Here is a 12,620-nt window from a genome sequence, read left to right as displayed (position 1 = left end):
CCTATTTTACCATTGATGATACAGATGATCCGATTAGGATCATCAGACTGACTAAATCAAACTAAATCTATCATTTATGTTGAAATAAATTAGTTGTAGTGAACATGCAAAGAAAATATAATTGTGCTTTCTTCACAGTGCTGTTTATTAGTTTGTACTGGGTGGAGGTTTCAGTAATGAGTAATGTCTTTATCTGTAATAACTTTGATAATGACACTCGCTCAGCTGATACACCACTAGCAAAGTGGTGTATTCCTTCTGTGTTCAGTAGTAAAGTAATATAAGAACGAAATGCATGATGTCCATTTGTCAAAGACATCTTCGTAATTTATAGTACTGACCTTGATTTATGCTCTCAAATCTAAAGTTCTTGCTTTCAATCGTGTTTTTATAGCTTTCTTTTTGTATCTGACAATAGTGGACCTAATATCTGCAGTATTCTGAAATGTTGGCCATGAATAAAACCTATCATGTTGTTGACATGAGTGAGATAAGTGCCACATGTACAGTAATTTAGTAATCAGAGCTTTCTTTTGTTTAATTGTTGTATTGAATTAACAAATCGTACTTCCAAGAAATGTTTAAAAGTTTAAAAGTTACAGGATGTTTTGCTGGTGCTTGATAAATTGAACGTTATATAATTAACATTTACATAATGAATACTATATTTATATGCATAGAACAATGATGGATTTAAGTCTGTTTAAGAAAGGGCAGACTAAGGCCAAGCCGATAAAACAAGATCATTAAAGAGACGGCTTTACAATTAGCCTTTGTAAAGTGTCTGTAAATGCCTGAATGATTAGTCAGTGATGAAAGCAAAATGTCTGCTTTCGAATGGCAAAACAGAGACTGATCCTTGATTCAGTTATTACATTGCTTGCAGTCAATTCTGTGTGGGTTTTCTTTCAGATGTACCATAGAGCTATTGCATTTTCATTATAGCTATACAGCAAGAAGTGCAGAGCTGAGCACTGTCCATTTCTAATCTGCCTGTGCATAGCAATTGTATAAATAGCTAAATCTGATCCTCTTTAACTGAGCACCCATGAACCAGATATCATTCTGAATCATGCTACATATTATAAGGTTTCATATCATGAGAGGACTTTCCTTGCTCTTTTAAAGTAAAGGTATACTATTAACTTTCAAATTCTTAAAACTTTTATTACCAGTTTAAAACAACATTTACTGCAAAAAAAGCTCATGACATCTTAACATCATAACAATAAGCTCGCTACAGTACAATATGACTGGCCATGTTTGCATATTCAAGTTACATGTCTCTACATATCTGAAGTCCAAAGGTTAGATGGAAGGTGGAAAGTGGTCACGTAAAATGAAATTGCATCTGTGTTTAGTGCAACAAACATCGACTATCACAAGTGGGCTTCTAGAGAAAATATTAAAACAAGATTGGTGCACATACAGTATGATATGTAAGATATGGCTCCTTTAGAGTGCTTCTAAATTATTATTTGATTCATTGCCATTTTCCTTATTTCCTTATTTTCTGACATTTGATTACCCCCCCCCCCCCCTTTTTCCATCTGCATTCAGGAAAATTACTTAAATTGTCTTCTATTTTCTTGAATATGTAGACAAATGTCCCATTATTCAGTGGTTTATGTTTCTATATGTTGTATGAATCATATTCTCCTTTCATTTTAGAAGTGAAGGTCTTTCCTGAGTACTTAAATTGTTGCCTAGTTCATAGTTAACTAAAAGCTGTAAAGTGTTTGTTGGTTTACTAAAAATCATGCACTTTTTCAGCTAATGTGGTGACACACTAACTCAGAGAGGAATATCCAACTATTCTTAACTTTCCTGTCAATAATAAGCTTTGGCCAATGCTTATTTCTCAGGGCCTTTTCCTTAATCAATTAATTAGTGTTTTCATGAGGAAAAGGAAAAATTTAGGGTCACAGAGACAGTTAAAGTCATTGGTCACATGCAAAAGAACAGCCTGGGCATTCTGTTAAATATCTCTTTGAGCGCTCCTCAAAAAAAAAAAAAAAAAAAAAAAAAAAATTAAATGAGTATATAATGATTATATAATTATAATTTTTGGGCAAACTATTTCCTTTTACACCTCCATGAATGTTATCGATTCACTGACAGCTGCTCATGATTCAAGTAACGTTCTTTATTAAACATCTGGTTAGAGAAAGTTTATTCCAAATGCACCACACATGAAGTGGTCAGCATGGTCATTTAAAATTACTTGGATATCATCTTTGCAAAAAAAAAAAAAAGTTTGTGTGTATCTATCTATCTATCTATCTATCTATCTATCTATCTATCTATCTATCTATCTATCTATCTATCTATCTATCTATCTATATATATATATATATATATATATATATATATATATATATATATATGTATATATATTAGTACAAACTTGTCTTAAACATATTCTATTTGTTCAGAAATAATGTAAAATAAAAATGCTAACTATTTCTTAGCTAAAAAAAAAAAACTCAAAAAGTCAAGGCAATTCAAATTCTAAATGACAAAATATAACACCAGGCTATTATTAACAGTAAATGTTTTGTAAAAGCAACAAGCACCTTTCAACCTGTCACTTTCAATGCAAAAATGAAATGTCAAACATACCGTAATATTTCTTTTCTGCCGTTTTTTTTTCTATTGTTTCTTTTTTTTATGTAAACATGCACTTGACAGACAGGGCAGTGTTACAGTAAATGGTATTTGCTATTTACTTCTATGCAGATCATATATAAAATCTTTTATCTATAATGATACTTTCAAATCTATAGTGATATATTTATGGTGATATATAAACCGTGACCGATGCAAAATATGCACAAAGTATTGATACATGTTTTTTTTTTTTTTTTTTTTTTTGTGCCAGTGTGACCAGGTGTTAAAATGACACCTGTCTTAAGGCTGTTGACATTTTTCTGCAATGCAAGGTTTTATTGCAGTGGTCTCTTCGCAAAATGCAATGCTTTGGTTTGTTTTTCTAGCTGCAGAACAAGCAACAGAAAAAGTCTGATAGGGAGTGGACAGTCATCAGCCCTTCCTCGACCACACTCACCTCTGTCGTCACACACAGGTAACCGGTTCAGTGTGTTTGTCTGTTTGCATATGTACATGTGTGTTATTACTAAAGGTCCAAGTGATACTTGGATTCTTATTTTAGTGTTTATGCCTACACATAGTGAAGTCTCTAAAAAGTTCTTATATAAACTGTATTTTAAACTATTTAACTGTTGCATCACACCTTGTTAGGGCATGGTTTAATACTTACCTCTGTCACAGAAAGCAGTCTTGTTTTAAGGCGGCCAGGCCTAAAACACTCGATAAAAAAAAACTGCATAACTACAGTGTATTCAAGCAGCTATCCTGTGTCTGATTCATGAGCTGCGCACTAGGTCTTTGTCTCTCTCATTCTGCAGACTGAGCACATGCTGCCCCTGTACTGGAAACCTTTAAAGAATATTCAGCATTACTGTTGATTTAATTACAGTGTATTAATGTGATTAAACATCACTTTAGTTTTATAGTCATGAAATGACCCATAGTCAGCTGGCTCATAAACGCTTATGCACTCAGATACCATTCCACACAGCATCTATAGACTTGAGATATTAATTATGTTGAGGATATAGTATAATACATTTATAAAAAACTGTTTTCTGTTTTAATATATTTTAAAATGTAATATATTCCTGTGATGGCAAAGGTTTGTTGGTATGGTTTGATGGGTAAGGGACTACAGTATAATTAACAGTATGTTCTATAGCTATTGAAATTAATCGCAGATGTAATAACAGGAAAATATTTATAATTGTGAGTACAAACATAAAAACCTACATATGCCTGCAATGAGTGCATTGTATCAAATAGTTACTTTAAATGTAAGTACATAGTAGTAAAAGACAAAAAAAAAAGTGGATCCTACTTTTTTTTTAGAATTCTTTGAATAGAAAAGTGCAAACAATGTTTTGTAACAATGTAGAAATCTTTACTGTCACTTTAGATCAATTTAATACATATACAATTTTATTGTATTGAAAATTCTGTATGTGTATGAATTATTTGTATATATTGTATTCATCAAACACAAAACGAACACACATGTCACTGGCAGATTGTTCAATGTGGGTGCTTGGGCAAAAATAACTTAAAACCGATACAGGAGATAAAGTTGACATATCACAGTTGCCGAAATGTATTAACAGAACCTCACACACAGGCTGATGATATATTGTATTCTATATTGTATTCATCCCACTGTATCAGTAATCTGCCACTTTGCAGATATTGGCATATTCTATTGAAAACCTCATATCAGCTAATAAAATGCAAATTCCACACTGTTATTAGTTTCTTGTTTGCATTAATTTCAATTCATTCTTACTCTGTATATCAGTTGTGTGTGATTATCAGTAAATGAGTCACCACTAATGAGCAGCCACCAGCAGCAAAGCTCAGGGGCCTCTCTTTATCAACACCGGTGGGACCATAGACTATCTGTTAATTAACTATTAACTGTTTCCCCTGTTCAATCAGGTTAATTATCTGTAATTATTGCAGGGCAGAAGGCTGTTTTTCTGTTTGTGGAAGTGGGATACTGGCTCTAATGGCCATGATTTGGGTTCTCCCAGACCCTCAATTGTGGCCATATTGCCAAAAGCAATCCCCAGAAATAGTGGGGGTTTATTTAATAAGAGGGCACATATGGTGACAATGGCGAATGGACCTTTCTGGTTTAACCGACTCCTATGTTTGCCAAAAAGGACAAAGGGCCTCATTAAATATTATTGAAAACTTGCCATATGTCTTATTAATAATAATCCAAAACATTTGAGGCAGTGTAATAGTTTTGGGGCCAAACAAAATTCTGTTGTTTACTGAAATTGTTGCCTGTCCCTTCAAGAATAAAGATGGTGGCATAGCCATTTATTGGCCATATGTAACGGCAGAAAAAAAAAATTATGTTAATAATATTGTTAGAATATTGTAGAGTATTGCTGGCACAGTAAAATGTGTGAAACCTTTTTTTTTCAGGCACCAGTCCACAAGACAGCCCTAGAAACTTCTCCCCTAGTGCTTCATCTCATTTTTCCTTCACACGCAGGTAATGACATGAACATCTATACCTATGGTACACTTTTGGAGAGGAGTTTCCTATATTTCTAAGCTATCGGGTTTTTGCCTGGAGTATGATTAAAAAATTTCAAGGTGGCATCCAAGTTGTATCTAGCGACAGCAGTATCATAGAGACTTTTGACTTGGGAGAGCAAGCAAACACTGTATCATTGTGGTGTAAGTACTAGAATATTCAAATTTGTAAAGATGAACATAGTGTGTAAACTACCTATAGCACCCATAATTTAAAAGATAAATATCTTTATTATTAGAATAGTGCTCCAGATCTGTCAGGAATATCAGGACATCAGTACAATGTTCAAATAAACAATGTTCTTTGAAGTGAGGAGCATGTGGCTGATGAAAGCTATTGGTTTCTTCTTTTGGAAAAACTCAGGAGCTGACAGGCTTTCAACAGTTTTAGATGGGAACAAATTTAAAACCATGGTTCAGAAGTTCAGATTTAACCTGTCACATCAAACTCTGTTCGATGGGGTGAAAAATGTGTCTTATTTCAAAATTTGTATACCTTTTTTCAACTTCAAATATTATTATTTTATTTTTACTGTTTATAATCTTCAAGTCATGGACTAAGAGCAGACAGGTAATTCAAACAAAACGTATCGAGTGAATCTCATGAGACCCATCTTAAACATTTTCAGGTCATATTTAACCAAATTCAAAATAATTACTTTATTTAGAATTAAAAAAAAAAAATGTTTAAAGTTCTTTCTTTTCTTTTCTTTTTTTTATTTATTTCTTTTTTTTATTTTTACAATGTATTGTTATTTTTATGATGATAAACAAACAAACAAGAAGGTATTCAATCTGACCTGGACATGTTTTCATGAGATTCACTCTATTCTTGTACATTTGTGCTAGAAATCATCGATAGTGCATCACATTCCTTTCCATGTACATTAAACAGTAGATGTGTGCCTGCACAACCATTTTTTGGCATCTTCTGTATTTACTCGGCCCATGTAACACTCCTTGCAGTGTTTTTGGCGTTTGTCTACCTGGAATCATCATCAGATCATTCAATCAGCCAGGAGACCCATAGGAGATTGCTCACAGAGCACTCCTCGAAAAGAAAGCAGCCCCAGCTCATGGATTACTCTGCCATTGTCTTTCATCTGCTCTACTTTGAAAATAAATGACTCACTCAGCATTTTCCTTTTATCTAGTGTACCACCCACCCCTCATGTCTTGGATCCAATGCAATGCAATCTAGAATATGCTATTTACTGATGATGATACTACAAAGTAACTGTAATTATTTGAGAGGAAGTGGACTGAGGGATGTCTGTGTTTGTAGAACTGATGGGCGACGTTGGTCATTGGCATCCCTTCCCTCCTCTGGTTATGGAACAAACACACCCAGCTCCACCGTCTCTGTAAGTACCACATCTTTTTCAAATGGTAGAAGAAAGTGTGCATTCACTATCAGAGATTTAAGCAACAAAATAACTTGAAGTTTGAATGACAAAATTACATTCATTTTCATTGGAATTTGAAGAGATTTAAGCGGCTTTCAACTCTGGAGTTGTTGAGTTGAGCAGAATTTCAGCATATAAGGATGTTGGTTGGATACTTTATTTGAGCAGGAAGGCCTACGGTAACCAATGGCAAAACATTTTGGTGGCGTTAAGCAAATAAATCACTGTCAGTATGAATGCCATCTTTGAGTGAACCTAAATTAGCATTGAACTATGAAGACAAAGACTCAGTTCCAATAGTGAGCTGCCTTGCTGTCTACTGCCTTTAAAGGCAGCTAAATTATAGTGACCTCATAAGTGAAGTGAAACCCCTCATTGACAACTGAGAGCTGTGACCAAGACCTCCTATTGTCTACACTCCCTGCCCCATTTTAAATAAATTAATAAAATAAATAAATTAAATTCAGTTCAATAAATATCTGGCTTCCAGAACTTTTAAGATTCTTTCCCTGTTCTGTAGGGTTCTCTCACTTTTTAACCAATACATTTACATGACTGAGATTTATCTAGTGAACTCTTCCACCATACATTAATTTTTTCTTTTTTTTATCCGCTTAGAAAATCACCACATTTTATTTTGTCACCATACTTATTCGTGTAACTACTCATGTAACCATCTTTAAATAGAGAAAACATGAAAGTGTTTTGTGACTTCTAAATTCATCCCTGTTTGGATCCTAAGGAATGAATGGTACTAAGCTAAACGCTAGCATAGTGGCCCCGTGCGCTACAGTGATTGAGTGCACACTCTGAGATGGGTGAGGTATGTATCAACTCGTCTAAGCTGAGGGAAGAACATAGTGGAATATGGAAAAAATTGCATTTTCCTTTAACAGTACATTAAGGGTAACACTTTATTTTAGGGTCTCTTAATTAGTTGCTTATTAGCATTCATATAACTGAAATAAATAGCCATTTATTAGTTCATATTAACCACATATTAATGCCTTATTGTACATGACCTTATTCTACATCCATATCTTACTAACTATTAATATGCAGTAAATTAGGAATTTATTGAGGGAAAAGTCATAGTTAAAGTATTAGTTCACCCAAAAATGAAAATGTGCTTATGTTTTACTCACCCTTGAAGCATCCTTGCTTTTATATGACTTTCTTCTTGTATAGAAACATTTATATGACAAATCCAGTCTAAATTATATTAAAAATGATCCTGGCTATTCCAAGGTCTATCATTGTAGTCTGCGTGTGTTGCAGTTGAACATTCCACATGTTGTCAGATAACGCTTGCGCATTCATAATAAAACGTGCCACAGACGGCTCTGGGGGATGAATAAATGCATCCTGTAGCGCATCCATGTGTATTTGTAAGAAAAATGTCCATAATCCAAACATAATAAACAATTTACTCTTACTTCCACTGACTGTCATAAAATGAAGCATTTCCGGCAGATGATGTAAGATGCGTGGCATTGTGTGATTAGTGACGAATGCAGAGAGAGAACAGAACAGAACAAAACAAAACACCAGTTACGAATTAGAAGTGCAAACCGTGGATTTGTAAAGAAAAATGTCGGAGGATTTCGATATAAACCAAGAGGGGACTGGTTTCCCTTTGCTAAAGTAAGGAAACTTTGCCTTTTTTGGTCCTATAAATCGCGAAACTAGCATATCTCAGAGGTGCGAACACTGCACATATTACGTGCTGCATCATCCACTGGAATGGATCCACCTATGACAGATAACGGAAGTGAGAGAGTTTATCACTTTTGAAATATGGATAGTTTTCTAACAAAAACATGGATTCGCTTACCGGGGGGCTTTATTCATCCCCCGGAGCCATCTGCAGCACTAAGTGAAATGTACTTATAATCAACATTTCTATTGACTCATCTGATATCTTAGCAGTGCATTCTGGGATTGCTTTTTCCTCAGATGTGATGCTACATTAGAGAAATAAAGGTGACCATAATGTTGTCTTTCTATCAGCAGCACATCTGTGATGTTTTAAAATGTTAAGGCAGTTCACTAGGTTTTGTAACAAAGGAATGTCCAACTGTCAACTAAAATATTATGCGTCTTTTTGTATACAATGAACACCACCAACATTACTTCTTTGTATGCTGTTGACATTGCAAGATCCATTGCTGTTTCTGTTTTGAAGCTTTTGGTTCATGTCTGTGTCCTTACGTGCTTACATGCACAACTGAATTGATACTTGGCTGAGACTGTCTGCCTCGGGCAACAGATGCTGCCATGACTGTCTCCCAGTCTGATTCATGTGCCACTGAGCAGCACCCGATTTGTTTGCTGGTAAATGTTTCCCTGAATCTGTGCCAAACTGCCCACCCACTCAATCGCTCACTCTCTGGTTGTTGTTGTTTAGTGAAACAGTTGCTGCAGCTGCCCATCTTTACAGGAAATGGCAAGCAATGTGATGCTGGCAAACCAGCCAACCAATGTTCAGTTTACAGAAATTTCCCCTTAGTATCATTTGTCAGTAACATTTTTTTTTTTTTTTTTTGTCAGTAACATTTTTTTATTCGTTAGAAACAGGAATAAATTACATTTTTAAGTATTAAATAGAAAACTAAAAAAAAAAAAATCTGATTTCCATGTAAATATCCTGTCATTGTTGGTTAAGGCACAATATAAAAAGGTGAACAAAATGTTTGATTTTAATAAAGTACATAAAGTGCAAACTGAACCCTTTTTTCAGAATACACTACAATATATTGTCAGTTTCAAAAAGAATAATAGGTTAGAGTTAATTTTTATTTTCCGATTACCTCTCACATGAAAGGAGTAGTTCACCACAAAAAATAAAAATTCTATCTGTGCAGTGAAATGAGGTGGAATAAATGATCACATTTGTGTTTTGGTTTCAGCAAACTTGGTAAAGCTAGCATTGCATTTTGTACAATAATTGCGCAATAGGATTTTGCTATTCTTTTAGATGCTTCACTTATGTACTTACGTATTGATGGAGGTCTCTTGTCCACATCATTTTTAGACTTGTTTTGAATTGTGACGAAACAGGAAAACAGTGAAAACCCATTGCTGTGTTTAATCATCATCTGCATTATCACCTAATGATGTGTTATGTAACACATCAGGGGGCATCTTTTTTTTCTTGATTTTGTTTTCATTTCATTTTATTTTCTCTTTTTTCTTTTCTTTTTCAATGTATTTTCGTTTCATTTCCAGTCGTCCTGTTCATCACAGGAGAAGCTCCATCAGCTGCCTTTCCAGCCCACACCAGACGAGCTCCACTTCCTTTCCAAGCATTTCTACACCGAGAGCATTGCTGGAGAAGACCACAGGAGACCTACACCTATGCGACCACGCTCCCGCAGTCTCAGGTACAGGAAGCTTAGATGTTGTCTTTTTGGACTTATCTGTATCCCTGTGCATCACAATTCACATACCATTTGTCTTAATATGCAAGAAGTACTGCATACCAAATCACAAAGTAGTATGCCAAAGGTATGATGATGTATGTTAATGTTGTAATATGTCATAAATTATTTACTTGTTGTTACGTATGCAGACTGGGACACATTGCATTTTATTCTCACAATATCAATATTACAGTTTTATAAAGAATTATCACATGACTATATATGACATATTTATATACATACATACACATCTACATATACTCATTTATTTATTTATTCTTAAATTGCATTGACAGTCCTGGAAGATCCCCATCATGCTGTGACCATGAGATTATCATGATGAATCATGTGTACAAAGAAAGATTTCCCAAGGTAAGTGTAACCTACTTTCACCGGTCTTCTTCAGTGTTGAGTGATTGTATCTTTAAAGGAGAATTCATTGTCGGTTTGTTTTCTCCACCCTTCAGGCCACAGCTCAGATGGAGGAGCGCATCAAGGAAATCATTCAAAGCAATTCCCCTGAGAATGTCTTGCCCCTGGCTGACGGTGTACTCAGTTTCGCACACCATCAGATCATTGAACTGGCCAGGGACTGCCTGGAAAAGTCCCGTCTCGGCCTCATTACCTCAAGATACTTCTGTGAGCTCACGGATAAACTGGAAAGGCTCTTTCAGGAGGTAAATGATGCATCCAGAGATTTCGCTTTCTTCATTCTTCTGAGCTAAAGCTAACTTTCTGTATTTAAAATACTTTTCCCCTTGTGTATGCTTCCATTTTTTAAGATGTTTCGTATCATTGCTTTCATTGATGCATGCATAGAGTTGGCCTTTTTTGATGTGTTCTGTCATTGTAATTCAGTCTACTGAGCGATCGGAGAGTGCAGAGGTGACCTTCATCAAGGAGCTGGTGAAGAAGATTCTCATCGTCATTGCCAGGCCTGCTCGACTCCTTGAATGTCTGGTAGGTTGTCTATGAGAGTTCTTCTTAACAACGGTCTGGGTCAGTCAGTCTGATTTAAATCAGTATGACCAAAAAGTTATGCAAGAAGTGAGAATCTAGTACAGTTTGGTTGAAGGTCTGTGTTAAAGATAAATACGTTTTATCTCATAGGAGTTTGACCCTGAAGAGTTCTATCATCTCCTGGAGGCTGCAGAGGGTCATGCCAAAGAGGGCCAAGGCATCAAGACTGACATCCCACGCTACATTATCAGCCAACTTGGTTTGACAAGGGACCCACTTGAGGGTAGGAGGACCTCAGTACTTGGTTTTCAGTAGTCTTAGCCTCAGAGTGTTCACCAATTTTGCACCAGTGCCAAGAGCGAGTAAAAATTCAGTTTCAGTTTGCTTGGCTGAAAATCATGCAACTTCTGGGAGTCTGGGCACACAGGTTTTTGTCAGTCTATCAAGAAATAAAGTTTTATTAACAGGCTCTCAGGATGAGTGCTTCCAAGGAAGAACTAGTTGCTGGATATGCCCCAGTTTGTCAAACTTTTAACAAGATAAAATGAGTTCAGTGTCTATAAAACTAGTCACTCTGCTGGGAGTTTATTGTTTTGCAATATTAAACTGTGAAGGATTGAGTTAGGCTTTTTGCGATCAACAGAAAATATTATTTTACGAAACAAAATTTACAAATTGGTCAAAATGTATCACGATTATTAAATGGTATGTATTTATTTAAATTCAAGAGTTCTTTTTTTTTTTTACACCATTGTCACATGATAAAGTTTTGGTACCTTGCTATTGTCATTAGTTAATTTTTATTGATTTAGCTGGGCTGCATCACACTTTTGAACTTAATTAAGCTAGATAATGACACTAACTTTACAACATTGATACTGTTATTGAAACTGAACTGAATGAGAATTTAACTAAATTAAGCTTTGTAGAGCTACATTACAGCTGAAATTGAATTAGTTTTATAATTACTGAATTTTATTTTCATGCTTAATAATGTAAAGCTGCTTTGAAACAATCTGCATTGTACAAATTGTACAATATCAGTGGCTTTTCAGAGTCCAGAGTATACTGCCAAATAACCTTATGCCAAAAATGTGAGAAGATTTTGTTTTTGTTTTTTAACAGAAGCCTTGCTTATGAAAGCAGGACCATATACCATTACAATGTTTCTGTTTTATTTTTATTTTTATTTTACTGCTGTAAATCCGCTTGCCTGGATGCTTCTGTAACTAACAGATTTACAGTCGTTTCGCAAATTAATAATTTTACATACTTATTCCCACCTTTTTAATTTGTAAGCTCAAGTGACAGAGAATCAATTTATAATCTATATGTAATATATGTAAATATGTATTTTTTTATTTTATTTTTTTAAGAATTCACTTCTACTCACCAAGCCTGCATTTGTTTTATCCAAAACATAGCAAAAGTAGTGGTAATGTGAAATATTTTTACTATTTAAAATATCTGTTTCCTTGTATTTAGAAAGGATGCTTTAAATTGAACAAAAGGAATGATAAATACATTTATAGTGTTACAAAATATTTTACAAAATGCTGTTCTTCTGTTCATCAAATAAATCAATAATAATAAAAAAATAATACATGTTTTGAGCAGAAATCTGAAAATTAGAATTATTTCTGAAGTATTAGGTGACTGGAGTAATGATAAATAA

General features: G+C 34.6%; 1 protein-coding gene across 7 annotated transcripts in view; it reads left to right on the top strand.

Moving 5' to 3' along the window:
• Positions 1–12,620, top strand: part of LOC127957305 (microtubule-associated serine/threonine-protein kinase 4) — a 145,862-nt gene that overhangs the window by 113,565 nt on the left and 19,677 nt on the right. For 6 of the 7 annotated variants that reach the window (XM_052555772.1, XM_052555773.1, XM_052555776.1 and 3 more), the window contains 8 exons: positions 2,997–3,085; positions 5,044–5,113; positions 6,443–6,521; positions 9,792–9,946; positions 10,282–10,357; positions 10,453–10,662; positions 10,844–10,945; positions 11,096–11,228. In XM_052555772.1, coding sequence (XP_052411732.1) covers positions 2,997–3,085; positions 5,044–5,113; positions 6,443–6,521; positions 9,792–9,946; positions 10,282–10,357; positions 10,453–10,662; positions 10,844–10,945; positions 11,096–11,228 — 914 coding nt within the window. The remainder of the gene's footprint in view (positions 1–2,996; positions 3,086–5,043; positions 5,114–6,442; positions 6,522–9,791; positions 9,947–10,281; positions 10,358–10,452; positions 10,663–10,843; positions 10,946–11,095; positions 11,229–12,620) is intronic. The other variant, XM_052555774.1, reaches the window with a different exon arrangement.

This window comes from Carassius gibelio, chromosome B5, assembly GCF_023724105.1.
Source record: "Carassius gibelio isolate Cgi1373 ecotype wild population from Czech Republic chromosome B5, carGib1.2-hapl.c, whole genome shotgun sequence".
NCBI lineage: Eukaryota > Metazoa > Chordata > Actinopteri > Cypriniformes > Cyprinidae > Carassius > Carassius gibelio.
Note: the sequence above shows the minus strand (reverse complement) of the source record. Positions and strands in the feature narration are given on the sequence as shown.